Source organism: Colletotrichum jinshuiense, chromosome 7 (assembly GCF_051148585.1).
Source record: "Colletotrichum jinshuiense chromosome 7, complete sequence".
NCBI classification, from domain to species: Eukaryota; Fungi; Ascomycota; class Sordariomycetes; order Glomerellales; family Glomerellaceae; genus Colletotrichum; species Colletotrichum jinshuiense.
The window spans coordinates 1,911,578-1,939,549 of NC_139314.1; the positions used below are offsets into that span (position 1 = coordinate 1,911,578).

The window sequence follows — 27,972 nt, forward strand, 5'->3', positions numbered from 1 at the left end:
GGGAGGGACAAAGGATGGGATCGGTCGCGCTAGGGCATGTGGAAAGGCAGATGTGGCGGAAGCGTGCGCCGGGGACGGCGCGGTGGAATGTGGGGCCCGTAACCAGGACCCGGAGTTGGAGACCGCCGTTCTGGCGTCCGGCAAGCCTGGAACCATGAATAACGGTGCATCGCGAGGGGGAATGAAACGTGGTTGGCATGGTTTGGGCATGGTTTGGGCAGATAATATGGGGGGTTGAACATTGCCCACATGAGCACTGGTTGTCTTCCCGACTGTTTGAGTTCCGTCCTTGCCAAACGGCTTGTGATCAGCGGTTTCCACTGAGACACCGTTCTGCATGTTTACCGACAGGTAGGAATTTCCTTCTGGGCCAGACAACTGCAACAGCGTTAGCACTACCTCAGCGGTACCGGCTCCACCGGTATGCCGCTGCTGAGCACCTCACCCCCGCCACCGCGAAACTCGCTCTCTGGTTTGATCCGATTTACCCCCCGACCGAATGGATGAGAGCTCCATTCCGTGCTGGCGCTGCTCCTTGGGGCTTCGCCGTTTTTTATCAATTTCCTGACCTGACGCATCAGACTGGACGCCTTGGCAGAGCACAAGGCCGTTATGCGGGGCATTTCCACAGGAAACGCAGTCTTGCGGTCCAAGTCGAACCCGCAGCGGCTCAACGCGCTGGCGTCGAGGTCTCTGCCCACCATGAGTGGCTTGACGCCTTCGTCCTAGAAAGCCAAGGGTGGCCGAATTCGGTTCAAGTCTTAGAGAACCAGCTGCGTTGCTGGTTTCTTTTGGATTAACGTACAGCATTGTCGCTGACTTATTTCATGTTTAACTTTGAAAATGACAAGGAAAAAGGGTAAGAAAAACGGTCGGATGCAACCAAGCGCACTGTTCTCATGGCTTGGCCCCTGATGATAATGTTATCGACATCAAGTCGATGAGAAGACCGGGAGGTGCTACAGCCTCTGAAGTCTTCAAAGATATGTTTTAATAACAACGTCTCGATAGTCAATCCTTTATCCGGAAATTTCCTGCTTGGTTTGATGAGTGTAGGGACAGAAGTGTCCTAATAGATCAGGATAGATCATCACAAAATTCCAGCATGACCTTACAGCGAAATGGATTCAGTATTCGTGGAAGAGGAGACCAGTTTTCGTGGATAACCCAATGAAGTTATTTGAATACGACCAGAACCTCCATGCCTGAGAGGAATACTGTCATGGATGAGGGCGGGGGCAAAGGACACTCCACCGACGAGGAGTGGCAGAACGCGACTGATCCAAATACCAATGATGATACGGGATCGGCATCAGCATCGAGGCACCTGGACTTGCGCTTGCGCTAAAGTCTTAATCATTATCTTGGCGCGAGAGCTTGAAAGTAATTGGAGAATTGTAACAAGGGAGGGATTTGCCTTCAGACCTTGCATTGGTACCTGTCGATCGCTCGGCGAGAAACAAGCTGTCACCAATATGAGTCTGGCACCATGTTAAAGAGACTGGGGATAAGCGGTTTCGTATTCAGCAAATCATTGGGAATAAAGTTGGCTCTTTCCACAGCAGGATTTCTTACGCCGTCTCGGATTGGATTCTTTTGGGCCTCCTTCGACACGCATCTGGCAACGATGATGACGGTTGTTCGCGGTCCCAGGGCCATGGAACCATTGCAAGACACCCTGGGAAAACGGTAAAGCATTGTGAAAATTGATCGACCAAGTCCAAGGTATACCGGCATAGATGAATAAAGAAAAACCAGACCATTGGGCATGTTTCCAAGAAACGAGATAGAAAGACCGAGAGTTGTTCAACGGCGAGGACAAGGGCGGGCAAGGGAGGAAACGGAGAATCACACCACAGAAATCACGTAGTCGAGACAAGGACGAACCTAGCTAGCGCCAGCCCGGCTTAAGCCTAGCGCAGTCTGATCCGTGACGTCCGTTCCCGCGTGCATCCGTCCCGAGGCGAGCATTCTCAATCGGGCACTGTCCACATGCAAATAGACAGCGGTTCCACCATGGCCCACTATGCTAAATCCATCGACCTGCCATGCCCAACCTGTGAATGCCATGAAGGATTCCTCCCCTTCCAAACGCTATTTTTTACTTTGACATACAACGGAGGGCAAAGAAAGAAAGAAAAAAGAAATAATATGAATCGTGACCGAGTCAAGAAGAAAACTGTATCATACATCTCAAAACTGAGCGACGACTGCATAAATTGTTCAACATGACTCTTTTGATGTGGAGTACGCGAAGTATATAATTACAAATCTTTTGTTTCCATCCCCTACATCGTGTTTAATACTCTCTTCGGCGGGTGCTAACACAAGTCCAATGCCCTTGTATCTGGACTTGAGCCATCAGAAGAGGGAACGAGACGGATAGATTTGAAGATACATGAGTCGCAACCTGTCTTTGGTGTGATGCTAAGGTAAAGGCAAAAGCTGCGTATTTTAAGACACGAAATAACACCTCCTTCTAAGCCATCTCTCCTTAATCCCTATACTATAGCCATGCGTCTATTTATAATGTTTAGTGTATCTTGTAATCACGGCTTGGCTGTAAGCTGATCCATAATGCCTAGTTTGTCTTCCAGCATGTTCCTCTCTGCGCCTGGAGGCTGTACAAACTCGATATAGTTGCTATAGTTCGTCATAAGAGACTCTTGTTTGCTTGAATGTCCTAGATTCTTGAATGACGGGGGGTTCGCGGCCATTAGAGCTGAAGGAAGGTCAGCAGGAGAGCGCAACGACAGCTCGCCAACTGGCTTCAGAAGGGCATTGCCCCTCGAGGGTTCCAGGGCCGGGAGTGGTCTCTTTGGCCCGCCGAGCACAATCTGTGGATGTACAGATACATCGATCGCTTCGTCCAAGACCTGAAGGTCTTCCGCGATCCACCCCCTCTCTTTGCGCTTCTTGGCGCGGTCTTCGTGGTTCCTCTTCTTGACCTGCTCCGTCACCCGGAACTCATTCCCGTCCCAGCCCAGTTCTTCTTTAAGTCGCCTATGTTCTTTTCCAAGTGCCCCAATCGCCCACAGTGGTTCGTCTTCAATAGCATCGTCCGAGTTGTCCACGTGCTCCTCCAAATCGGCAATGGACTCAAACTCCGCCATAATGGCACCCGGTGGGGCGATGGCGACGCATATCTCGCAGCAGAAGCCATAAGTACCGTTCTGATCCTTTTGAAACTTAGCTCTACGCTGCCACGCGCTGAATCCCGCATGGAACTTGGTCTTCTGATGCCGGTCCAGGTGGGCTTGGTCAGGCCAGGCGCGAGCCTTTTGGGCCTCTGACGCCGTCTCGTCATCCAGACACAGCTGCTAGAAGAGCTCAGGGCTTTCTGCAGGAAAAGAAGGATCGCCACAGGCGATTCTCAGAACCTGAGGCGCGACCGGGAGTTCGGTTCCCCACCGATCATAACTAAGTAACTAAGGCGAACTGGCGCCGTGCCGCGAGTTGGTGAATGCTGGGCGAGAGGCTACCTGATAAGACCAATATCGCAAATGGTTTCACGAAGTAAAGAAGGTAGTATCAACCGAGATCAAAAGGACATTGCTCTAGGTAAGCTATTGTCTAACTAACGCAACTGTAACCCCATAGAATAGCCTCTTGTCTAGAGCCTCAATCGTGTCCACCCATGTTGTTGTCCTCAGCTGCGCCGCCACCGTCTCCGCGTTCACCACTGGCTTCATCGTTGACGATGTCAATCTCATCTACATTCGCTTCCAACACCTCAATAGCCCCCAGTATTCGGCCGCCGTACTCCTCTCCGAATATGCCTGCCACACCCCGATACAGGGACTCCGCATAGACCCGAGCCACCCCATACTCATGGGTGTTGGTGATGCCATGCAATGCCTTGTCCACCTGGATGAGAGGAGGCAATATCTTGTAGCCGAAGCTTTGGGCAGCGTGTTGCTCGATAGACTGTGCGACACGCTTGGTTAGGCTCTTGAGGGACTGTAGACCCAACTTACTTCCGGGATTCAGAGTCATCAACTTCAACGGCACCATGTCCCAGAATGCAAGAGACACTGCCTGCAGAGAAGTTCGGCAACTATTTGGTCCAGTTATCGTTCTCATTCATAACGGCCGGCGCTGGTGGCGTTGGACTCACTCTCACTGCCGCCAACCATGTTCTCATGTGCGAATCGTGGTGGACGCGAGCAGAAGAGCTCCAGGCTCTGTTCAGATGCTATCGCCAAGGACAGAAGCGGACGGTTCACGTTTGGAGAATCGTTTCTGACAACTCTGCCATGGAGCTCTACATTCGACGTTGCGCCAAACAGAAATTTGCGATCACCAGTGAGATCGAGAAGAAACTAGTTCGGGAACAGCAACATGAACCGGCTGTTACCTGGCACGGCATAACTGATTACTTTATTGATATGAGCACTGGAAACGAGTCTCAAGTCAAGTTTACGGACCGTGTAGACGATGGAACGGATAGGATACAGCAAGTCATTGGGGTATAGGGCGTCTGTAAATGGACATAGAAGGGGGGGGGGGTTGGCCTCAATTGCTTCTACCTATGGAAATTGTTGTATCTTGTTAAATAGAGAAAATACCACAGAGCCAATATTCGCAACTGTCGCTGGACCCCAACGACAGAGAATTATGCCTAGATATGTTAATTCTTACGTGGCTTGTACGGTATGACCAAGCTTAATTCAACCACAACGGCCATATGTGCGATGCTCAACCCCCCATCTGTTCTGTCCGTTGTCAATCAGATTGAACTGAACAAGATGAAGACGCTCTCACGGCAGCTTAACTTCGCTATTGATTTACTACTTCACCAGGAACAGCGCCAAGCACTCCCTCACAAGTAAATTCTTGTTATACATATGATATGAAAATCCAAAAAGTTTTGTGTAATATCAACAAGGTTAAAAGAAAGGCTGCCGCAGCCGCAGAGTCTGAAAGGGAAGAGGACGAATACTCCAAACTATTCAAGGTGTTGGAATCACAGGGTAACTCGTACGGGAGGTAAATCGAGCGTAAGCAAAAAAAGGTCAAAACTGGTACTGTATTCTGGTTGTTGTACATATGTGTGTAGAAGAGAAAGTAGGTAGGTTGGCAGCAGCAGCAGTAGTGAAGATATCGCTGTTGGCAGCCCGGAGGTTGGATCTCCGGGTTGCGCTGCCGCGGCCGGCTGCTGCTGCTGCCCGGCTCCCTGTATTCTGGCTGGGTAATCCAAGAGAAACTTTGTCGGCTTAATGGCTGTTTTAAGAATAAATGAGCGATAGTCCCTGGAAATTGGCCTCAAATTACCTAGCTCTCAAGGAAGGCGAAAAGACATCGATCTAGATGTCGATAACAAAGCTTTGTGTTCCATCAGATACGTTATGTAAGTGTTGTTCGTTCTTTCAGTCTGTCTCACTGCATACGTTGATGCGGAGGCTTTCCTCAACAGTTACCGTAGTCGATTCCGACTAACTGCCACGCCAACATTAAGGTTTCTGTTGGATTGCCTACTCAGAATACGTGCAGGCGGTCAGCAGCAGGCGGCCGCGGCAGCGCAACCCGGAGATCCAACCTCCAGGTTGCCAGTAGCTATATCTTCACTACTACTGCTGCTGCTGCCAACTTTCCTACTTTCTCTCCTTCAAGACAGACGAATACAGAACCAGTCCACGCATTGCTTTTACATTGTTTTACTTCCTGTACAGGTATCCTGTGATACCAACAGTTTCACTTGATTGCGTGTGACAAAATAAATGACATATCAACCCTACCCAAACGCCAAATCCCAGCTTTAGACAAAGGAAAGTTATATCAAGTCGAGTCTTACCAGATCTGGCAAGCTATATATGGTCCACCCGACTTCGTGACCCGCACCTGGGCGGAGGAACTTGTGGATGTCCAGACCAGGGCAGTGGCTTTAACTCCGCAACCCGCCCACAACAAACAAAAATGCTACAAAAATATTTGGTCGGCCACCCGAAAGCTTGAACCTCTGTTGATCTCCTCGACGGGGAATTGAACCCCGGTCCCCTGCGAGCATGAACCATGACAAGCAGATATCCTCACCACTAGACTATCGGGGATTGGTGGATGTGTTCATCCAGTGATAGTTGGGTGAATTCTCGTCGCCAACTGGCTACTTAAGAATAAAACCGTGTATAGTCTTTCCAAGCTATAATCGCATAAGCAGCATTCTATTTGTTTGAAACCTAGTGAAATCAGGGTGTCGTAATTCAAGAAGTGATATCTCCTCGTTAGTGCAGAAACCTGCCCAGGGCATGCACAAAACCAATGTCAACAAGAAAGTTACTATGCAATTTCTCTTTCACATAAAACTAGGAAGGGCGTTATTTAGTGAGGTCAACACATTGCAATATCCTTTTGGCCACGTAACTTCTCACTTTACTTTGCTTGTAACGCATACCGTATTGATAATAATCGTGGAATTAAATTTTTTGGAAGACGAAAATTCCGAAAGGCACATTGATTATGTTGAAACAAGATAACCCTAAAATGAACGGTATCATCGATGGGACCTTGAAAGAAATTTAGTAGTACAGACGCCCGCTACTGATGAATCAAACTTGCGGCTCAGAACTTTAAAAAGTGAACAGAATTTCTGGACATCTGAACGCCAATATTCAAAGGCGGTCTCGGATATTTGATGAGCTCTCTGTATATGTGGTTGATCAGTAGCCTATCTGCGATTGAGGTTGATAAAACTGGTAAATACGGGCGGACACTTCGAAGCAGCTAAAACAAATTGAATTGATGAGCGTGCCCTGCTCGCTAAGTTTTACTGGCTTTCAGCATAAAGGTCTTTGAATACTACTGAAAGCGGTCTGACTTAGTAGACGACGAGGTCATAGCAACGTATGGTGACCATAGACTATGCGGAAAGACATGATAGGACCTTCAGATTCCAAAGCAAGAAAGAGCAGCTTCTCCTTTCGACATGTTCGACGACCGGTCCAAGAGATGATTTGCATTTTAAACCCGTGAAACGAGGCGTTACATGCACCCTGGCTAGCAAACGATACCGCAGATTTTCTGGTGCTCGAGGTATTGTATCATTTAGTTTACAAGTCAGATGCTACCATGAGGTTCCCATGACGAGTAACATGCTGGCAGATCTTCAGGCATTGCAGGGCTACGAGGATCTGCGGTCCGTCCATCACCGAGACACAATGTGTAGCGGCCATCATGATATGAACGACCCGAACCAGTCGTATTACAGAACACCCGTGTTACCACAGGTCGGCATTGGTGATGCTGGCTAAGGGAGCACAAGTTCTGATTGCGAGAATGCTGCCGAGTAGCGGCGAGACCTTTGGGAGTGGAGTACCGACGCCAATACATTCCGTCCTCTAGGAGAATTAGCAGCCCGGATGAGCTTTCAGGCGCTTCGTTGCTGGCAGAAGTATGTCTGTGGCGTAAATGTCACTCACTTCCAAAGGTGTCGACTGGTTGTAATAATGGCCACGTGTAAGGCGACTGGAGCGCTCGGGGGCCGCGTACGTATTGTCTCGGCATTGCCAGAGTACCATGCCAATCAGAACGTCGAGGATGGGTGAACAGGCTGAGACTGCATATGGTTATCGTCAAAAAAGTCCACAGCGGCGCCACTGGAGGACGAAAAAGAAAGCCGCAAGGTTATATCGAGCAGGCTCCCCTTGTCCAGAAAACCAGCCTCGAGAAGAGAGGGCCGTAGGACATCAAGAGTTTTGACAAAACATGGACAGGAAGTACACAGAATAACACTCGGTCATTAGGTCATAGTGCGGGTGGTTTCAAACCTTGTAGCCCATGTCTCTGATATCGAATCGCTCAAGCGACCTACGGGATGAGATGAGAAGCTTCGGCCAACACCCCCGACCGGGCTAGAACATCACATGTCGTCAGTCCGGCGACCCCTGTTGAAGACTGTGCTTTGATGTCAAATCTGATAGGCAACATGGGAAAGGTGAGGCGTTGATAGGTGCGATGAGCCACACCCGCTCCGCTGAGCAGGGGTGCGAGCGCCATCGACCTCTGACGTCACTGCTTCCAGCTCGCCTTCTATACGCCCTTCCATCAGACATAAAGAAGGCATCTGCCGCTGAATTACATTTCCATTCTCCTATTATTCCAAGATACCCACACAATAATCAAAAACAAATCATAAATCATCCCTCTCCCAAGAAAAAAAAGCCCAATCATCACCTATCACTACCACCAAACCATCAAAATGCCCGTCGGAAACAACGACCAGAACACCGGTGTCACCGGAGGCGCCAAGTTCGTCACCTCGGTTCTCGGTAACACGGTTGGCGGTGTCACCAAGACCGTCGGCAACGTTACCGGCGCCGCGACCAAGGGCGTCGGCGACACCATCACCAATGCTAGCGGTTCGGCCGGGCGCCCCGTCGGCGACGGTATCAGCAACCTTGGGGGCGGTCTTCAGAATGCCCTCAACTCTGTCGGCAAGGGGGCTGAGGATGCTGGACAGTGGAAGCGTTCCTAGTTTCGGGATGAAATTTGGAAGTTATGAATGAAATGACAGATGTCTGGGTGTGGAATTCCTTTGGAGGTTCTTTGCTTGTGTTATTAGGAGCGTTCATGTATGGGACTGAAATGGATGGATTACTTTGACTTGCCCGCATGCTATCGTCTTACGAATATAATCTAGTCAATGCCTTGTGTCTCACGGCAGAATTTCTACATTCAACGTTTACCTACACTGATTGCTACGCTATTTGATATCCATGATGACAGGTTCGATGACCCATGCTGAGAACAGATATGTGCTCTCCGCCTATGGCATGTTCTTTATTTATATTTCGTGCCAAAAGAATATTGTTACATGCTTCCAATATACATAAAGTTACAAGGGTATAGCACAACGATGATAGTACAACTAAGAAGGAGGGGAGTTCGACGCCCAGGCTACTTATTCCTTCTTGCGGAACTGGAGATTGTACGTCTGGAGTTGATCCTTTGTAATCTTTCCAGGCCCTCCAGCGAACTCATCCACACCATTGTTGTTCTTGGGGAATGCAATGACATCTCTAACGGAGGAAGAGCCGCTCAAAACAGCCACAAACCTATCGAAGCCGATGGCGAAGCCCGCGTGTGGGGGGCACCCGGCGCGCAGGGCTTTCAGTAAATGCGAGAATTCCTTGATCTTGTCTTGGCTCATCTTAAGGATGTCACGGAAAATGAACTCTTGGATCTCGGCAATATGGATACGTCGGCTACCACCGCCGAGCTCCACGCCGTTGAGAACGAGGTCGTAGTGGTCGGCCTTTGCTCTCAGAGGGTCTTTGAAGAGGAGCTCAAAGTCCTCCTCGGAATGAGGTGCCGTAAAAGGATGATGGGTGGCGGAGAATCCCGATGCTCCGCCCTGCCCAACGTCTCCCTCCTCCTCAGGGGTGAACATAGGGAAGTCCGTCACCCAGAGGAACTTGAAGCTGTCATCTCTATCAACGAGACCTGCCTCTACGGCGGCATGATAAAGCGCGATTCTTGCCTCGCCAAGCTTCGTCGAGCCACCTTGTTGAGGTTGGTTCTTTCGCGCCTGGAACAAGACGATGTCGCCATTTTCCAGCGATGAAAATCCGGAGTCCTCGGGAAGGGCGCCAAGTATGCTGTCCAAGCCCTCCGGCCCTAAGGCGGAGAAGCCGCTGAGCGGCTTACTGCTATCAAACATCAAGGCTTGCGGTGCTCCATCAGGGTTCTCTGACAGGCTCTTTGGAAGGTTTTCCATAAACTCGGTGACGAACTTCCACACATCCCGTCTGTCGACATCTTCGTGGGGACTGATCTTCCAGACTTCGACAATTGGTGCCTCAAGACCGGTGATCATGCCGACAAAATCTTTGTTGAGGCTCTCGTCAACGCGACAGATCTGTACATTGTTAGTCTGCTGTGGCATATTGCTCGCTTGAGTACTGACTCTGTTGGGGATACGTAGATCCGGCTTGTCAGATCCATACATGTCCATACAATCGGTATATTGCATCCGCAGGAATGGACCGGGTATGGCAGGGTACTCTTGGTATTTAGGCGCCTGTGCGTTATTCTTCACACTGTCTTCGACGCTTTGCTTCCAATCCTACCCGATGTTAGACTCAACACCGGGCATATTCCAATGATCGAGATGCGACATACCTGCAGCGATGCTTTTCGAACGGGCGAGAACGAGTCTTCGTCCACCTCCATGACGTACTGCTCTCTCAGAGCCTCCAAGGCACGTCCGACGACGTATTCAACGTCCTCCATAATGGTTCTGCCTGTTGCAAACGACTTTTCCATATCCAGCTACACATTTGTCAGCAATAAAAGGCTAGGAAACAGCAAAAAGCACATACCTGGGTAAATTCGGGTTGACGGTCCGCGCGGTGGTCTTCGTCGCGGAAGCATCGCGCAAACTGATAGTAACCCCCCATGCCGGAGGCCATCAGGACCTGCTTGTACTGCTGAGGGCTCTGGGGCAAAGCGTAGGCGTACTTGGGTCGCCGTGTGGGTACAATGAACTCCCTTGCGCCTTCTGAAGTAGACTTGAAGAGGATTGGTGTCTCGACGTCCATGAATTCTCGGTCCACCATGGCCTGTCCCAGGGTGGACTTGAGCTGGGCACGAAAGCGGAGTCTCTCCCTCAACTTGTCGTGGAATCGCAACTGCAAATGGCGCTGTTCTGGAGGAAAGACCGTATCCGGACCGATAATAATGTCTTTGGGAAAAGGATTGAGGTACTGTATCGACTCCATATCCATCTCGAATCGTGCGGCACCCGATGCTTCCGTCACAACACCGGTAGCCAGAACTGCGCTGAAAGGGCGCAGCTTGCCCAATACAGCTGCATTATCACCCTTTGCGCATATTTGTCCGATTCGCTCTCCGTTGCGCTCTAAATGCGCAAAAGCCAAGTTCTTGCCAACCTTCCTCGTTCGACCAATGTGTCCGCTCACAACGATCGGGCTGCCCGGTTTAGACCATGTATCGGGAGACGACATCTGGGGAAAAGCGACTGTTGGAGGAGAAGTTAGTTAGAAGTTACGCACTGAGCTGGTATTCTTGAACTTGCTTACAGCACTCTTTGAACTCCTCGGACAGGTGTGCATGTCTGGACTCGTCCTGAGCACCTTTCGCTGGTGCTGTTGACTGACACCGAGCCTGATTCCCAGAAATAAGTCGTGTACAACATGATTGCTTTTGTGTAAGGAGTATGCTGCTGCTAATATAGTAGGACGGTGTTGTTCGAGGACGTAGGCCAGATAAAGCTCTACTGCGACAGCATTGGCGAAGCATTGCGGGGCGGGAGAGCTCGATCAAACGCAGCCAATGTCACAGAATCTTCGCACAGAGTTGAATTTGCAGGGTGACAAGTCCGGCAGCGTCAACGGTGTGCAATGGCGCATGAGGTCGAGTCAGAATGGGCTTTGAAATTGTGACATTTGAAGCTATCGCAGCTCAGCCCACTGTAACGAGACCCTGCAACAATTTTGGAGCCAATGCGCCAGAAGTGGGCCTCCTCTTGCACCTCAGGCAGAGGGCAGGTCCCCACAAAAGAGTGATTAGCGCGGGGCAGGTGCCGATATAAAATTCTTGCAGCAAGCTCCAAAAAAAACTTCTTCCTTTCCTCTTTATGATTCTTCCATTTCAAAAAAGTGTATGTTTGGTCCGCACAGCTCCCCTACGAACCAAAGCGAAAGAGACTAACCAGAGGATTCTGCAGGTGATGATAGCCACGTGGATAATATGATGCAGCTCCCTCCATCCGAGGCATCCAAGCTCTCCCCTTCGGGTGGCTTCAGGGCAAAGGTGCTGAGGGCGGAGGGGGCCATGACATAGGCGTTCGACACGACCTTGTTACAACATCGAGCGCGATGAACGGCAACTCTGATTTTTCACGAAATGGAAGATTTCTTTGAGGTTTCGGGGGATTTGCGCACAGTAGTTGGAGGCCTTGGGTATCAAGTGAGGCCGAAGGTCTTTGACTGTGTGCTTTAACAATGACACGGTTGTGATAGGATACGTTGATACGTTTTTCCTGACTCGACATTGGCCAGCAATTGAGCTGCAGTCAAGATTGGTTTTTTCTTCTATTATTTGTACCTACTACCCTATGTCTCATGGGCAATGGGGGGAAACGGTTTACGGGATCCGTGTACAGTAGCAGATATTTGACCTCGTTAGTGCATACACACTGACGGGGATGGCGCTCTGAGCGGGCGACCAGCAATTCCCAGACTTGAATCAATTAATCAGACCAAGTATGACGAGTAGAAAAAGAAAGGGCCCGGGAACCAATACGGCGCTGCCTTGATACACGATACATGTGATGAAGGGGTCAGCGAACCCCCATGTTCCCCCAAAGTGTTTCAACTGTTATGGTGCCGTTCGCCGGCTTGGGATCTGTCGCATTACCTTACATGAGGGGCTTCAATGAATCAACAACGTTCAAGACATGAATCTGGTTTTGATATGAGGGAGCGCATGACTTGCATGACTGCTGAGGTTGTTTACCATCTCGGATGGTCCATCGGACAAAGGCTGCTGTTTATCATGGGCAGAGACGGCAATACCAGGACAGCATTCTACGTACGGGCTCACCATCTGCTCCACACACACACAACGTCAGGTTGGAGGACCCGGCATGTCGGAGCTGCCAGTGTTCATCCGTGTCAGTGGATGAGCCATGCATCTGGTCCTGCACGCCTTGATGGAGCTTTGGGGTCGACCTGGGTCCCACCTCGCACACAGAGAGGGCAAGCGCCAAAAGATTGGAGAATCTCTTCAGCAGTGCACCAGGTGTCAATTGGCCAGTGCAGGAGGTGCAAGTGAATATAGGTGTATGCACATTAGTAGTTATAGTCGCCATCGCCCGGCGCCAGGCCTACCACGTTGTAATACCACAGTGACATAGTAACCGGCGCCGATTGCCAGCATCACGAGCCCCCAAAACCGGGTTCCCTACCGTTGCGACCGGCCTAACCGGAGTACGTGCCCTCCACCCACGCACACGCACTCAAGGTACTAGACAAGGGAAGCTAGGACGAGGATGCCCAGTGCAGAGCACCTCGCCTCCGTCAAGAGCCAACGCCGCCGTCCACAGAGCACCCACCACTTGGCACTCACACTAGACGCATCTCAGCGCCTGCATCAGTACCAGCAGTCCTGAGGACGCCTTACGTAGGCTCAGCCCAGCCCGACCGACCTCTCCAAATCAAGGCCGTTGGCCCGTCCACCTCCACCTAATCCCACCACATCCCGACCAACGTGGCCAACGTCAACACCGGTGCTATCTGCCTTTCATTTCCCGGCTACCCAACGAGCAATCGGGCGCACATCACCGCATCGACTTCTAAACCTGTATTCTTAATCGACACATCGCGAGCTGTTCGACGCCTTGTCATGGCCCTTGGTCGAAACTCCGAATCCGAACGAACCGCCATCCTGCATTGAAGCTTGTCGGGGTCCAATTTCGCCGAGGTGAGGGTTTCCCCGGCCTGCAACCTCCGTCGCACCCCGTCACCGATACGACACGACGCCTCCTACTTGTCGCCAACGACACCAACTGCACTTTCGTCAGGCGCGCGAAACGTGTCCGAATTCTCTTGGGAGAACCAACTCGACCGTGATACTTCATCGAGGCCCGCGACGGCCTGCCCATTCGACCATAACATTACCGCGGCAATCGTCCCATCCACGAGCCTCGATTAGTTTTCCCTTCTCCGCCAAGCTCACCGAGTACCACGGCATCTTGACTTCCGCAACCTGCTTCAACCTAGCCACAAAATGTCGAGTTCCTTTGAGAAATCGGTCAAGGGGGCCACCAAGATCAAGGTTGGTTGAAGGGAGGCCTCTGGCACCATCAGGTTGCCGTACTTCTCCCGACCATGACGCTAACTTCATCCCCTAGGCCGCGCCCCCCAAAACGAAGTATATTGAGCACATTCTTGTTGCGACACACGCTGGCGAGGCTGGCGTGGCAGAGGTCTTCCGGGCCTTGCAGTTCCGTCTTCGAGACTCAACATGGACCGTTGTCTTCAAGAGCTTGATCACTGTCCACTTGATGATCCGTGAAGGGTCGCCTGATGTCACACTTGCCTTCTTGTCGAGGCACCCGAACACGCTGGCCATCAGCAGCTTCACCGATGGTTAGTTCACACTCCCCTGGGATCTAGGTGACATTTTATGCGCATAAACTTGGGATACTGACGACCCGTTACAGCTCAGACTCAAGGTCGGAACATCCGGCATTACGCCCACTACCTAAGCGCCAGGGCCAAGGCCTACAGAGAAACGAAATGCGACTGGGTTCGAACCAAGGAGTCGAGACTGGAGAATCTTTCAGTAGATAAGGGCCTGCTCAGGGAGACGGAGACTTTGCAGACTCAAATCACCGCCCTGTTGAAATGCGATGTGAGTCAAGGGTTCGCTCCCGCGAGAAGTCAATGTTTGCTTACTTTTTGCAGGTACTTGAGGGCGAAATCGAAAACGAGATCACGGTTACTGTTTTTAGACTTCTTGTCCTCGACTTGCTGGCTCTCTTCCAGTCCCTGAACCAGGGGATGATCAATATTCTTGGTAAGCTGGATGAACGGCACACCTTGTAACGATGGCTAACTTTTTCAGGTACCTTTTTCGAAATGTCAAAGGTAGACGCCGAGCGAGCCATGTCAATCTACCGCACCTTTACGAAGCAGACGGACTTTGTGGTGCAATACCTCAGCGTAGCGCGGCAGTACGAGCATCAAACAAGAGTCGAGGTTCCTAAGTTGAAGCATGCGCCGGTTAATTTGGGCCGACAACTTGAGGAGTATTTGAAGGACCCCGACTTTGAAGTCAACCGGAGACAGTACATTGCCGAACAGCAAGCCAAGAAGAATAAAGGAGGAGCCTCGAAGCCACCGATCAGCGCGTTTGACTCTAAGCCTGCGGACAACAACCCTTTCCCGAGCACCAATGGGTTGTCGCAAACAAAACCCGAGGTTGCTAAGGGTCCTGCTCCGGATCTCATCGACTTCTTCGAGTCAATCGAACAGAACCAGACGACGATGGCTCCTAATGTCCAGCAACATCAGCAGCAGCAAGTGCCCATGCAGACAGGCTTCGCGTCCAACAGCCCATTCCAACAGCAACCAACTGGGTTCCAGCAGAATGGCTTTGGAGCGCAGCAGACCGGGTTTGTGGCGCAACAAACCGGTTTCGGGTCTAATCCGTACCAACCGCAGAGCACAAATCCGTTCGGCCAGGTGCAACAGCAACAGCCGCAACAGCAGCCGCAACAGCAACAAGCGCCGCAGCCACTACAACCTAGCTTTACAGGAGCTGGATTTGGTGGTTTTACACCTCAACCAAGCTTTCAGCCAGGCACACTCGGGTCCATACCGCAAGACTCGGTGGCAAGCTTCCCGACTGGAAATACGGGCATGTTGAGTCCTCAAGCTGGACAGCAAATCACTAATCCATTCCGGGCATCAATGTTAATGTCCCAGCAAACCGGAATGACTAATAATACCGCTTTTTCGACTCCGACGAGCCCCAACTTGCAGAGGCAGTCCACAAACCCATTCGTCAGAGCAACACCACAAGCACAACAGCCCTTCCCTACCGCCCCGAGTAACTCGCCATTCCAGCCACAGCAGCAGCAGCAGCAGCAGCAGCAGCTTCCGACAATCGCTCCGTTACAACCAATGATGACAGGCACCAACCCTTTTGCAAAGAATTTCACGGGTTCTCAATTACAACAACAGAGACCTGCTACTAGTTCTGGGGCCATTGTGCCCCAACCGACAGGCACAACGAACCCTTTCCGCCAAGGTGCTTTTGTGAACCATCAGACAGGTATGGGCTGGCAGCACAATCAGCAAGCCATAGGTGGCGGCTTGGATAATATGGAGACGGTGCCTGTCTTCCCACGGCCCATACAGCAAAGCCCGTGGCAGACATAATCGTGACTGCTCCCAAAACACCCAGCTTTGCGGATGCATCATGGATCCACCGAGGCACTTTCTTTCTTTAGTTTCTCTAATCAAGCGAGGCGTTCACAAGGGTTTGCTTGTACAATGAACGATGCGTAGATGGCAAAATATCAATAACGGCTCTGCAGTCGATGGTGAGACTGGTGGAAGCCGGCAATCATCAAAGCAAGAGTTTGAAAAGATGTATTATCTAGTGAGCAGACTTAGAAGTAATTCTTGCATACCGGAAGTAGTTGCCCGACTTAACAACACTGCTGGTGAATCGCTGGTTGATTGATGAAGACAGGCGTGCCCCCTTTTAAATTTGCCATCTGGCCATGTTATCCCGTTATCCAAATCAACCCGAACGCCTTCGCTATGCCTCCCATTTTAACCCCAAAAGCCAAATAAGGTGAGACGACAACCGCGCATCTAGAACACGTCGTCCACGTCCATCTTGTGTGTTGTCTGGCCAGTGCTGGCCGCCTGCGCCGCCTCAGTGGTAGCCACACTTTCGGGTCCTTTCTCGTCCTCAATGAACACAGCCAGTCCGGAAAAGGCCTCGAACATGGCCCGGCCAATGTACTCCTCGGCGCTGTACCCACCCACGACAATGTCCTCCTTCTTCCTCGCCTCGTCGACCCAGTGGTTGCGATACTCCTCCGGGGGTCCCATGGTATACCGCTCCATGTCCACTTTGAGACCGCCAAAGGGGTCGTACGGCTTGTTGTCCTCCATCACGCGCTTCTTCTGTTGCTTCAGGCCGCGGATGGACAGACCGGGCGCCGATGCCGCCTCTGAGAGAGAGCCCATGGCGGAGTTGAGGCGGTTCTGGCCGCGCTTCTTGAGGAGGATGCGGTTGAGCGTCTGCTTCGCTTCGCCGGCGTCACCGCTGGCCAGGCCGTTGAGCATTTCCTCGCGCATGCGCTGCTCGTTTTGCTTCTCTGCGGCATCCTCCTGCATCGCCTCCGCTCTCCGCCTGCGGGCCTCGTCCTTTTCCGCCTCGAACCGCGCGACGCGGTCGGCCTCGGACTCCTTCGCGAGGCGGCGGTTGCGCTCAATCTCGGCCTTGTGCGCCTGCTCCCATTCAATCAGCCTCCCCTCGGCCGCCTTCTTTTCGACGTCGGTGCCAGATATGAGGTCGAAGGTCAGGGTCTCGACCCATTCCAGGTATCCGTTGTAGTCGTCGAGCGTCTCGAAGTCATCCTCGACCTTGTTCAGGACGGCCGCGACGCGGCGGCGGATGTCGACCTCTCGTTCCACCGTCAGGTCGCCAAAGTAGGCAGATTTGAAGCCCTTTTTGCGGAGAGTCTTGTGGCAGCCAGCATAGGGGCATTGATTGGGACCGTCAGAGAAGATGCGGGCAACGCAGTTGGCGCACATTGGGTGGTAACACTCTGGGTTAATGAGGAACTCGAGGTCTTTGTTTAGGTAACGCATCGTTTTGCAGACGGGGCAGATATCTGTCGTCGTCGTCGGGGGCGCCGCGGTAGCACCGCCATTTGTCGAGGGGCGTCGGGCGGCCATTTTGGGCGGCCGCTGTTTGGAAGACTAAGAAAGTAGGTAGATGGGTTGTGATGGTAGTTTCGTGTTGAAAGAAAGACCTGTCGCGGGGGGGGTTTTGCGGTTAGTTGTCAATCTATGGCGGCATTGGAAGTGACGTCTTTCCGAACGGAAGGTATACTGCTGCGCACGGGGGTGGGATGCGAAGCTTTTGCTTGCAGAGAGATGGTGGTGATGCCTCGAAATGACCGGTACATGTAGTGGGAAGATAGGCAAGCGAGGCTGATGGGCAAGATTTATTAAGCGATGCTCATTGGCTAGAGCTCTCAGGTCGGATGCGAGGTAGGAACAGGGGTCTCACAGCTACCCCTCCAAGAAATATGTCAGCCTTCTGCGCATCTTCCACTGCTTTCGACCTACACAGAACGTCATAGCAAAAATACACAACCATGGCTGACAACGAAAAACCAGGTGAGCACCTCTTTAGTTCCCCAAGGCGCATGGGGCGGAATTCCTGTTGTTCGTAAGCATGCGTTAACAAGACTTTTGTGCAGAACTTACCCCCGCTGAGGAGGCCGCCGCCCGCGCCAAGGAGGCCGAGGAGCAGAGCGCGCTGCCCTACAAGTGGCAGCAGACTATCGCCGATGTCGACATCAGCTTCAGCGTCCCCGGAAACTTCAAGAGCAGAGACCTCACCATTGACTTGAAGAAGACCAAGATCTCTGCTGGCGTCAAGGGGCAAGAGCCCATCATCAGCGTGAGTATCCTCCAGCTACCCCACCACGACGTCCTCCCATTGGATCCGCCCTGTTTCTATCTCCTAGACCAGTCTACGAAGTACAAGCTAACACTTCACAGGGCGACCTCTCGCACGCAATCATCGTTGACGACTCGACCTGGACCCTCACCTCGGCGTCGGACGGCACCAAGACGGTTGAGATCCACCTCGACAAGGTCAACAAGATGGAGTGGTGGGCTCACGTGGTCACGACGGCGCCCAAGATCGACGTCTCCAAGATCACGCCCGACCAGAGCAAGCTTTCGGACCTTGATGGAGAGACGCGCGGTATGGTTGAGAAGATGATGTGGGACCAGCGCCAGAAGGAACAGGGTCTACCTACGTCGGACGAGCAGAAGAAGCTCGACATTCTCAAGAAGTTCCAGGCCGAGCACCCGGAGATGGACTTTAGCAATGCCAAGATTAGCTAAATAACGTGCGCTCACAAATTTAATACATCCAAAAACGGAGCACTCTGCACAGGAATACAATTCACGAGGCACAGATTTGGACGTTTTTGATGAAACCATTATGTATTTAAAAACATTATCTAATTACTCTGGGACGAACATGTCAGGGGTGAAACGAGTAGCCGAAACCACGGAAGACTGAAAGCCAGAGGTTAAGGCATCAGAGAGCCCATGTGCAAGCATTGCTCTTGGAGCTGCTAGTAACGGCGAAGCAGATGGAAGCTGCAACCCATCAATTGTCAGATTAATAAGCGCTCCGTCCAAAAGACTTAGCAAAATCAACACAGCCGAGCCCAGCGACATGCCTACAAGTCAAGTCCGTCACAACTGGAGTGATTCTGTGAATATTAGTAGGCAATAGCAAGGTTTGAGAGCAAGAGACGCCAGGATCCATGGACTACAGAATCGCTGACAAAAGACCCCAACATCGGGTGTCTTTATCATTCCAATTTCTATCCGCTCTATCCAAACCCTCTTCTCCTGGGATGGTATTGCAGGAAAAAGTTCAGACGGAAGAGCATGTCAGTACCGTTGTTATTGGATGATCAATCATTCGACACTGGAACTGTTGTTTCTTCGGTCAGCGACATTTTCTGGCAGTAGAATGCAAAAAATCGAGGCAAAAGAAAGCAGCGAAATCAGAAATTAGAACCATATCCACATAGATGATTGAGATAGGGATAACTGTAACATAAAATTGTCTTGGTCATCATTTCGAGGGGAGAGCGTGAAATAAAACAGAAAATTTCTTACCCAGCATGGCAAATCGAGTTGGTCGGGATAGTAGGTGAACGCGAGGAAGAATCACATCGCGCCTGTCTGGATAACTGAAGAAGCTCGAATTAGCCAGGTTCATTTGGACTTAAACGCTGAATATTGAGCAACGGAGAAGTAAAAAAAATCAGAAATTAGAACCATATCCACACAGTGAGATTGAGATAGGGATAACTGTAACATAAAATTGTCTAGGTCATCATTTTGGGAGGATTGAGAGAAAAAAAGAAGTCTTCCACATACCTTTACTGGTGATCGGGTCCGGCCGTCTACTGCTTGGAAAGCCGAGCAGCCTTGAACTTGCTTATCCGCTGGCCACCATCGGCTTCGTCAAGGGGCCGGACCACAGACGTGTCTTCTTGCATGAAGCCGCCTTGTTTCTGAATGAAGTTTCGTCGCTGGCGATGATACTCGTCAGCGAGATCCTGATCGATGAAGTCGTCCTCAAAGGCGTCCAGTTCTCTAGGCTTGGTCTCTTTCTCAACAACTGATGTTGCCAGTGTCTGCCCTTCGGGACCAGTGGGGGCCGTCGGTCTGTCCTGGTCGAGGAACCGCAAGGGCACATCGCGTGGACCCTTCGGGACGAACTCGTCATCGACAACAGTTGGCGCAGCTTTTTGCTTTTTAAAGCGAGATGCTTTCCGAGTGCTTTTAACCTCCGTCTGCTTCGCAGGACCAGTGCGCTCGACGATATCGCTGAGGGGTTCAACGATGGGCTTTGGCGCAGGCTGCGACACAGCTGGTGGTGCTGTGTTCGCAGGAGCGACTGCCTCGGGAGCGATATCTAGACTCTCGGCAAAGCGAACACTCTTCTTGCTGTCGCCTGCGTCGGTCGGTGACGACGTCCTCAGGCTGGAAGCAGCCAGTGCAGACGACGGCTTGGCAGTTTCGGTGGCCTGTGCCTTGTCGCCGTGGTTAACGACGATCCGACCGATGCCTTGCCTGTCCTCGTTTGACTCTTGTTCTTCTTCAGGCTTTTCAGTGAAGCGAGACTTGACGCCAAGTCGCTTCTCGAGCTCCAGCATCCGTTGGTGGTAGCCATCGTCGAGCACGCTGGCGGTCGAGCGCCCGTACTTGTCCTCTTCCTCGTCCTCGTCCAAGTCAGAGTACTCATACTCCCAATCATCACCATCATCACCGGAGCCCTCCTCAAGATCCAGCTCGGCCACCACCGCACCGACTTCTTCCATACCGTACTTGAGCATTTCTCGCCGAAGAAAGGCATCTTCCTCTGACTCGTCCTCGGGTACGACGGGTGCTTGCCGACTGATCTCTTCCTGCTCCTTGGCGGTCTTCATGATGTCTTCGACTCGTTGAGCACTGCGTGACACTTGCGGCTCCGTAGGTGGCTTGGTGTCCTCTGCGAACGAGACAGTCTTCTTCACCGCAATAGTGTCGTCGACCTTTGCCTCAGGTTGGGCGTCCATCAATGAGGAAACAGGCTGGGCGGCAGGCATCGAAGTCTCCGGCATCTCAGCAGGAGTCTCGTCGGTGACATCTTCAACGATGACCTCAGTCTTCTCGGCTCCCACAGGCTTGCCGTCAGGGATTTCCTTGACACCTGCCTTATCCAGGATCTCTCGGATCTGGCCGCGGGAGTCGCCGGGCCGCTGCAGCCGGCTCGATATGACGTTGCCCTCTTCGTCGAGCTCCTCGATAATCTCCGTTATAGGCAGACCATCCTCATCCCGAACATCCGGGTTGCTGACGATGCTGGCAGCTGCATGCTTTTGCTCGGCAGACTCGAGCTGCTTCTCGAGTGTCCCAATGTTCTTCGCCACATAGTCGATGCGACGGGACAGGAGGTTGACGATCTGATCCGCGGGCTTCAGATCAATGCGACCGAAGAGATCGTTGATCTCCTTCTTATCGACAACGTCGCCTTCAAAGTCTCTGCGAATGCGCGCAAGGTCCTCTCGGCTGGCGGGCTGGGGAACAGACTCGATTTCCTCTTTCAAGGACTCATACTCTGCGTCCCATTGTCGCCAGTGCTGCAAGGCCTTCTGCAGCTTGGCAATGTTCTCCTCGAGTTGCAAACGATGCTTTTCGAGGTCGAGGAAGCTGTCTCTGACTGCTGCCATGACTGAAGAGGAAATGAAAGAATTGGATTGTTGGGAGCAGGTAAGAAGGTGAGAAAAAAATTCCCTGGATGGGTGGTAGGGATTTGGAGCTCCGGAAAATTAGGTAATCTATTGTTTTCGTGCCAGTCCGTGTTACGTAAGTAGAGCATGACCAAGCATCTGGGAGTGGGTCGCTCATTCATCTTACACCTCAACGGTATGAGTGTAGGAACTTGAGTCTTCTTAGTAGGAGAAACACAACAGCTAGGATTCAACTTGGTATGTGACTTCTTCATCAGTCAATACCACCTCAATGCTGAACTTTTCAAAGGACTATCTGAAGATTCGGCCACAATCCGTCTACAGCTTTCAGCACAATGATAACAATCCAGACGTTTACCTCTTGAGCGGTGGCAGTCCCAGAAGGCATGCTCCTAATGACATTTTTTAATACATTTTGTGTAGTTATCCTCGACGATCTAAAAAAAAGTTAAAAATAAAACACAAATTTCTTTTAGCAAATATTACCGGAATACTAATCAATTCACTTAGACTTGTTGCTGTCTGCAGAAACCTCAGCATACGGAATGTCGTTGACGATGCGATAGCAAGACCGTAAGCCTCAAAAATGAGAGTTTGGCCGACGCGTGTGTTTTCTGAAAGGGTTTACAATCTTCATTATTGTGAATTCTTGTCGAAGCCGCCTGGTCATTTGTAGTGATTTCTTTTCCGGTTAAGATGTAAAAGAAATGACGGGGCAAACTATGCAAGATCAACATCCATACAGAGAATTGAGACGAATGACTGTATTCAAAAAGCATCATTTAATCTAAGAATAAAAATGGTATCCTGGTTTCGTCAGAGGGTCCGTTGGAATCCAGTCGGGAGAGTGTATAAAAGCGGAGGGTTAGATGAATGGGCAGGAAGGAATAGAATAAGACTCGTTCTCTTTCTCTTAATTTCCTTATTATTTACTTTTAACTTCATCGGGTTTCTGGGTATAGACTTCAAATCACTTAAATTTCACATGGAACTGAGAGGTTGTCTTAATAGTTCACCCCGGAGAGCCATACATTGGGTCTGGTTTTTAATTACCGAACAGCGTAACTAATTCCTATACTAAACTCGTTACATAATATCACACTCTTGGCTTAATCTGTAGCATGTATTTTCCAGCCTTTAGATGCAAAACTGTGAAGTGAACGAGTTCATGCGACTGGCCGGGGATGAGAGCCATGTCGTACCTCCTAAATAAGGAGACAAGTGCAAGCCGCAGTTCCGTCCACGCAAATCTGTCAACAGCATTAATATATGTACCAAGTTGGGACATAACGTCAGATACTCACTGTTTCCCAATGCAATTCCTCGATCCTGCAGAGAAGGGGTAATAGGCGGTCTTCTCGCTCGCCTTCATGCCCTTGTACTCAGACAGCCACCTCTCGGGGACAAACTTGTCTGCATCAGGCCATTCCTTCTCATCCCACTGCAGGACTGTTGTATTTGCAGTTACCCGGGTCTTTCACATTGATGTCAGCAAGATCTTTGTTGGCAAATATGTAGTACAAGCATTTCAGTTAAGTTAGAGAGAGGAGCTTACTCCAGCTGGTATTAAATGTCCACTTATGATTATATCCTCGTCCGCCTGTCTTTGAAGTCCTGTTATCTTCGTTAGAACAAACTTATCAAATGTTGAAGCAGGAACACCTTACCACCAGCTGCAGGAGGCATGAGCCTTAAAGTCTCCTTAAAGACAGCATGCAAGAACGGCAAGTCAACCGTTTGGTCATCCGAAACTGGAGAGTCCGAATAGGGAAACCTCTCCCGAATCTCATCCACAAGTCTCTGGTACGAAGGAGGGTCGTTGAGAAGGAACATCATCACAAACGTCAAGGTGCTTGCTGTAGTTTCGCTACCAGCCAGCCAGAATACGAGCATCTCCGCGATGACCTCAAATTCGGACAAGCTTTCAGGGTTTTGATCATGCGTATCGAGAAGGAGCTGCAGCAAATCGGGCTTGGCCAGTTTGTTGACGGATGCCCTCCTCCGAGCAATAATGTCGTTGACAAGTTGCCCTAGTTCGGGGTCTCGGAACTTAGGCATGAATGGAATGTACTTGAGGAATGGGAGCAGTTGATACTTTCCAGATCGTCAGCTATATGATCATCATAGAGCTTAGAAACGTTGATGAGGAGTTACCTACAATAGTTCCCCGCTTGAAACTTTCGGAAAACTTTTTGCGGATGGGATGCTCCCCGTTTTTCACCAACTCAAAGGAGCCCCCAAACGCAGTGGCACTCATGATGTCCGATGCAAGGCGACCCATGAGATTCCAAGCATCTATAACGGTGCTTCCGCCGTCTCGTGCGCATTGAGTGTCAATAAACTCCTCCAGAGCCCGGATGCATTCCAGCTTCAGCGGCTCGAGACCCTTGAGGTAGCTTATTGAGAATCCGTGGGAGAAGAGCCTTCGGCGGACACGATACTGCGCTCGGTCTCGCATGGTGAAGAGCGTCACACCATCTTCGTCTTGGCGGAACTTTTCATAGAGAACGCTCTTACGAAGGTCCATGTCGACGAGGATCTGGTGGATGGATTTGGCGTCGGAGACGAGGACGAGGTCCGGAGCTATCTGTAAGTTAGAAGAGAGTAGTTATTTCTTTCAGACATCTCATTCTCACCGACTCTGACAATGTCTCCATATTGTCTGTTGTATTCAACGCCCAGCTCAAATGCCTTTCCTTTGATGACAGCCACCATCCAGGGCAGTCCAATTATTCTGTTAAGCCATGGCCCTGGTATTTTGTTGAGAGGTCCGGTGAATCCAATCAAAAATACCTTGAATATCTCGAATGCCACGTAGGAAAGGAAGAGGAGGATGCAGGCCAGGACCACAGCTCCAAGGTCCGGATTGCCCAAACGTGTCGCGACGAATAGCTCATGAGTACCCATCTCGTTGCTATAGAGAAACCACAAGTAAAGATTGAATTTGTACAGTCAAAGGCTTTAACTCTTTACAGCCCTAGTTAGATTCGGTCATTTTTACGGGGGATAACACCCTTTTCAATCCTTGGATGGGAGCGAAGTTTTGAAAACTTATTAGCAGCTGTTAGAATCTGCACATCCTTGGAAGGTGCTTTCTGACTACTGATAAACGGATCCATATGTAGCTGAAATGATTTCATGCCGTTCATGACCGGAGGTTCCGTCCCTGGTGTCTTCAAATGGCAAACCTATTTGCAGCTTACGTTCCGACAACTTGCGGAGGTCGTCAGCCTCCTTCAAACTTGGTCGATCATTCTGCACTGCAGCGTGTCCATTGAAAAATGGGCCCTCAATTCAAAATAGAATTAACTCATCATTAGATAAATACATCACGTCGGTCCTTTACTTTCCATGCACTTGTGAAATCATATCCGTGGCATATTGGAAGACGCCAAAGTCGAGTTGCCGGACATGCTTCGCCCCTATGAAACACACAATACCACCCGCCGCTACTACGGAAAGTGACACAGCCCACAGGTCCCAGTTTCTGGCTTTCCATATAGACATTCTCATATCTGCCGTCTGTAGGTGCATCGGGCGGAGCTCCTTGCCATCTTTAAAGCGCAACTTGTGGTCATAAATGACCTCCTCCATCACATCGATGGCAAGATGCTTGCGTCGCGAAGCGCTTTTTGCTATCCTCTTCATTCGCTCAACATTCCTCTTGATTCTACCATCGGCATCGGTCACAATATGGCCAATCTTGTCGGCCATTTCTCTGGAGGCGAAATCGAACTTGTCCATGGCTAACCCGACTCCCGCCTCGACAAGCCGTGAGCTGTTGCAGAGCTGGTCAAAGAAAAACCCCATGACCAGAACTGGAGTCCCATGGAAAAGGGCTTCATTCGCACTGGAGCCACCTCCGTGAGTGAGGTAGAGTCTGCTGCTGGAATGTTCGAGGATAGCTCGCTGGGGTGCAAAGGACGGAAACATGAAGTCCTGATGTTCGCCATTGAGAATGTCGCCGATTAGGATCGAACTTCCGTTCAACCGTTCAAGACGCTTAGATCTATCAAATTCCTTTCGTGGAGATGGCCCGACGGACCATATGACACCGTTGATGTGTTCTGCGTCCAAGGCAAGAATAAGACCCTGAAGAACCTTCGTCAGATCCGCACCGGGGAGAGCAATATGAGTGCCAAGGGCAATGTAAACTGTCTTGTCGTGGGTATCAAGGAATTTGCGGTATCTTCCATCGAGTTGTGGATAGTTCTCACTGAGGATGGGCCCGACAGGAACCATGAGAGGTGGTAAGTCTTTGGCAGGCTCCAGACCGAAAAACGAATTGACTAAAACTAGATGATTCGGCTTCGACGTAAGAGGCAGAGAATGCTTGACGCCATATCGTTTTCGCATCTTCTGGGTCCACCGCACCCATGCGGTGATGTGCGGTAAGGCCCAAAACAGCACCATCTCGTTCCTGATCCGCGACCAAATGGATGCATTTTCGGACGTTGGGGTGAAGTCGATCTGGAACCCCGGCTGACCTGGAATATAACTTACGGGGGCCAGAAAGTAGGGCATCTGCGGCCACATGATGGCTATGGGGACGTTGAACTCGATCATCATGTCCTTGGCCGCCGCATCGACAAAGAAGTCTGCAACGATCATGTCAGGCCTGACATCCGGATCCAGCATGATCTCGCGCAAGTGAGAGTAGGTGTCAGGCCAGTACGAGTCGAACAGATACTTGGACTGCATAATGGATCCCACGCCGTCGCTGGGTCTCCATTGTCTCATGCGGGTGTAATGTGCTTCGGCATCGTCGTCGGACATGGCGGGGCCGAAACTGTGTACACGTGTGACGGACGGGTAGGTTAACACCCAGGGCTCCTGGCCGGCATTGGTCGCGAAGTGAACGTCATAGCCACGGTCCGCAAGAACGACGCCAAGTTCGAGAATCGGGGCGGCATGGGTGAAGCCACCGACAGTCGAACACAGCAGGACCCGGCGCTTGTAGAGAGTGTCTGAGCCTGGCATAATGATCGGTAAGTTGTCAGTCCAACAGGTCCGGAAACTCCCTTCCGAAACGGTCTTTTGATGAAGATGGCTCTTTTCTAGGTTGTCTCGGCGTGTTTATTGGACGGTTGGCTTCTCGGCGTGTTTCCCACAAAGTGGTGTGACATTTCAACGATCATGGTCCAATGCGTGACGCGCCTGCGTGGACTGTGCCGGAATATTATCGCCATGGCGACACGTAAGAGGATGAAAATGATAATGGTCTTCAAGAATTCTCTTGACCTTTTCTATTACAATATTGGCAAAGTTTCAACTAGATCACCCTTGAGCTAAGAATCTGTGGACGGCGCTTGCCCAGCACCAGTTGCAATTCCTGTTGAATGAAGGTCGCTGTTCTACGTTGGACGCAAAGACCGTACCTAGTCAACATCAATTCGATACGAGACGTGGGTTAGGAGGTCCCAAAGCCCCAAATGAGAAAAAGGACAGCAGTATACAATCGGTGATTGAAGCTCACTCCAGCCTGACTGTGTCTGAGGAAAAGGGAATTGCCCGCCGATGCAGATGCAGATGGTCCAGTCGGCGTCTTGGAAGTGGATCGATCCTTTTACCGCTGGCAAGGGCAGGGATCCTCCTCACGTCACTGCAGCCTGCGCCTGCAAATCTTACCGCTCTACATGATTACCAGGTAAGACACCGTAGCTTCGCTGGATCCTTCGCCTTTGAACATTATGTCGCACAGTTCGTTCATCGTTTTGGCTTCGATCCGACCATCTAGTCCACCAGCCCTCTACAAACATGTCCAAAACAGTTCGAGTGCACGTGAAAGGCATTCGTCAAGCCTGCGATGCCTGTCACTACAAGAAGATCCGTTGCTTGCGAAGCCTAGAGGAGGGGAATGGTCCTTGTCATAAGTGCAACCGTGACGGACTTCAATGCGTTTTCAGTCCTGCCTTGAAAACAGGCAGGCCGAGAAAACCCGCAGCGGCACGACGCCCAGATCCCTGTCCAACTTCCGGACAGCTGCCACCTCCGCCTGCCGTCGGCGTCCCGGGTTTCCCTCCGATTCATAACGTTAATGAGGCGCCGCACATAGCCTCGAACTCGGAAAACCTGTCGGGTGTTTGCTGTGTCAATGACAATGCCAATGACAACGATTTCGCTGCCGGAGACTGTCCACAGCTTTCCAGAGAAGCCATTCTAGAGCTTGGAGATGCAGACAAGTCGCAACAGTTGGTTCTTGGTAGACTTGAACAGCTCTCTGCCTTGCAACAACAGCTTGTAGCGAAGAGAAGGGAAAACGCAGCAGTATTTTCCCAGCACCTCGAGATTGATGCCTCACATGCCATACACGAATTGCTACAAACCACACAAAAAGTGACGCAGTTCGACACATGGTTCATGACTGAGGGTGCCAAATTTGCCTGGCGGAACCCAATGCTGGATTCCATGTCAGATGAGACCGCTTTGAT

General features: G+C 51.0%; 9 protein-coding genes across 9 annotated transcripts; 3 read left to right on the forward strand and 6 right to left on the reverse strand.

The window, feature by feature from the left end:
- Positions 1–2,549: 2,549 nt before the first annotated feature.
- Positions 2,550–4,014, reverse strand: EsH8_VII_000490 (uncharacterized protein; the record flags this gene model as incomplete). The annotated part of the gene is made up of 2 exons (XM_083270623.1): positions 2,550–3,317; positions 3,823–4,014. The coding sequence occupies 2 exons, from the start codon at positions 4,012–4,014 to the stop codon at positions 2,550–2,552; spliced, it is 960 nt and encodes a 319-aa protein (XP_083128180.1).
- Positions 4,015–8,194: 4,180 nt separating this feature from the next.
- EsH8_VII_000491 (uncharacterized protein) lies at positions 8,195–8,470 on the forward strand (the record flags this gene model as incomplete). The annotated part of the gene is made up of 1 exon (XM_083270624.1): positions 8,195–8,470. One exon carries the CDS (start codon positions 8,195–8,197, stop codon positions 8,468–8,470), a length of 276 nt encoding a protein of 91 aa, XP_083128181.1.
- Positions 8,471–8,896: 426 nt separating this feature from the next.
- Positions 8,897–11,152, reverse strand: EsH8_VII_000492 (aspartate--tRNA ligase MSD1; the record flags this gene model as incomplete). Its single annotated transcript, XM_083270625.1, has 6 exons — positions 8,897–9,853; positions 9,902–10,060; positions 10,117–10,266; positions 10,317–10,975; positions 11,037–11,071; positions 11,115–11,152. The coding sequence occupies 6 exons, from the start codon at positions 11,150–11,152 to the stop codon at positions 8,897–8,899; spliced, it is 1,998 nt and encodes a 665-aa protein (XP_083128182.1).
- A 2,594-nt stretch (positions 11,153–13,746) lies between these two features.
- On the forward strand, positions 13,747–15,905 carry EsH8_VII_000493 (ANTH domain-containing protein; the record flags this gene model as incomplete). Its single annotated transcript, XM_083270626.1, has 5 exons — positions 13,747–13,794; positions 13,871–14,108; positions 14,183–14,373; positions 14,427–14,538; positions 14,587–15,905. 5 exons carry the CDS (start codon positions 13,747–13,749, stop codon positions 15,903–15,905), a joined length of 1,908 nt encoding a protein of 635 aa, XP_083128183.1.
- Positions 15,906–16,346: 441 nt separating this feature from the next.
- On the reverse strand, positions 16,347–17,441 carry EsH8_VII_000494 (TFIIH/NER complex subunit TFB3; the record flags this gene model as incomplete). The annotated part of the gene is made up of 1 exon (XM_083270627.1): positions 16,347–17,441. One exon carries the CDS (start codon positions 17,439–17,441, stop codon positions 16,347–16,349), a length of 1,095 nt encoding a protein of 364 aa, XP_083128184.1.
- A 425-nt stretch (positions 17,442–17,866) lies between these two features.
- On the forward strand, positions 17,867–18,626 carry EsH8_VII_000495 (HSP20-like chaperone; the record flags this gene model as incomplete). The annotated part of the gene is made up of 3 exons (XM_083270628.1): positions 17,867–17,888; positions 17,972–18,174; positions 18,276–18,626. 3 exons carry the CDS (start codon positions 17,867–17,869, stop codon positions 18,624–18,626), a joined length of 576 nt encoding a protein of 191 aa, XP_083128185.1.
- Positions 18,627–19,708: 1,082 nt separating this feature from the next.
- EsH8_VII_000496 (Prefoldin subunit-domain-containing protein) lies at positions 19,709–21,520 on the reverse strand (the record flags this gene model as incomplete). The annotated part of the gene is made up of 1 exon (XM_083270629.1): positions 19,709–21,520. One exon carries the CDS (start codon positions 21,518–21,520, stop codon positions 19,709–19,711), a length of 1,812 nt encoding a protein of 603 aa, XP_083128186.1.
- A 1,321-nt stretch (positions 21,521–22,841) lies between these two features.
- On the reverse strand, positions 22,842–24,448 carry EsH8_VII_000497 (uncharacterized protein; the record flags this gene model as incomplete). The annotated part of the gene is made up of 5 exons (XM_083270630.1): positions 22,842–23,015; positions 23,097–23,155; positions 23,209–23,635; positions 23,700–24,124; positions 24,178–24,448. The coding sequence occupies 5 exons, from the start codon at positions 24,446–24,448 to the stop codon at positions 22,842–22,844; spliced, it is 1,356 nt and encodes a 451-aa protein (XP_083128187.1).
- A 435-nt stretch (positions 24,449–24,883) lies between these two features.
- Positions 24,884–26,521, reverse strand: EsH8_VII_000498 (glycosyltransferase; the record flags this gene model as incomplete). The annotated part of the gene is made up of 1 exon (XM_083270631.1): positions 24,884–26,521. One exon carries the CDS (start codon positions 26,519–26,521, stop codon positions 24,884–24,886), a length of 1,638 nt encoding a protein of 545 aa, XP_083128188.1.
- Positions 26,522–27,972: the final 1,451 nt, after the last annotated feature.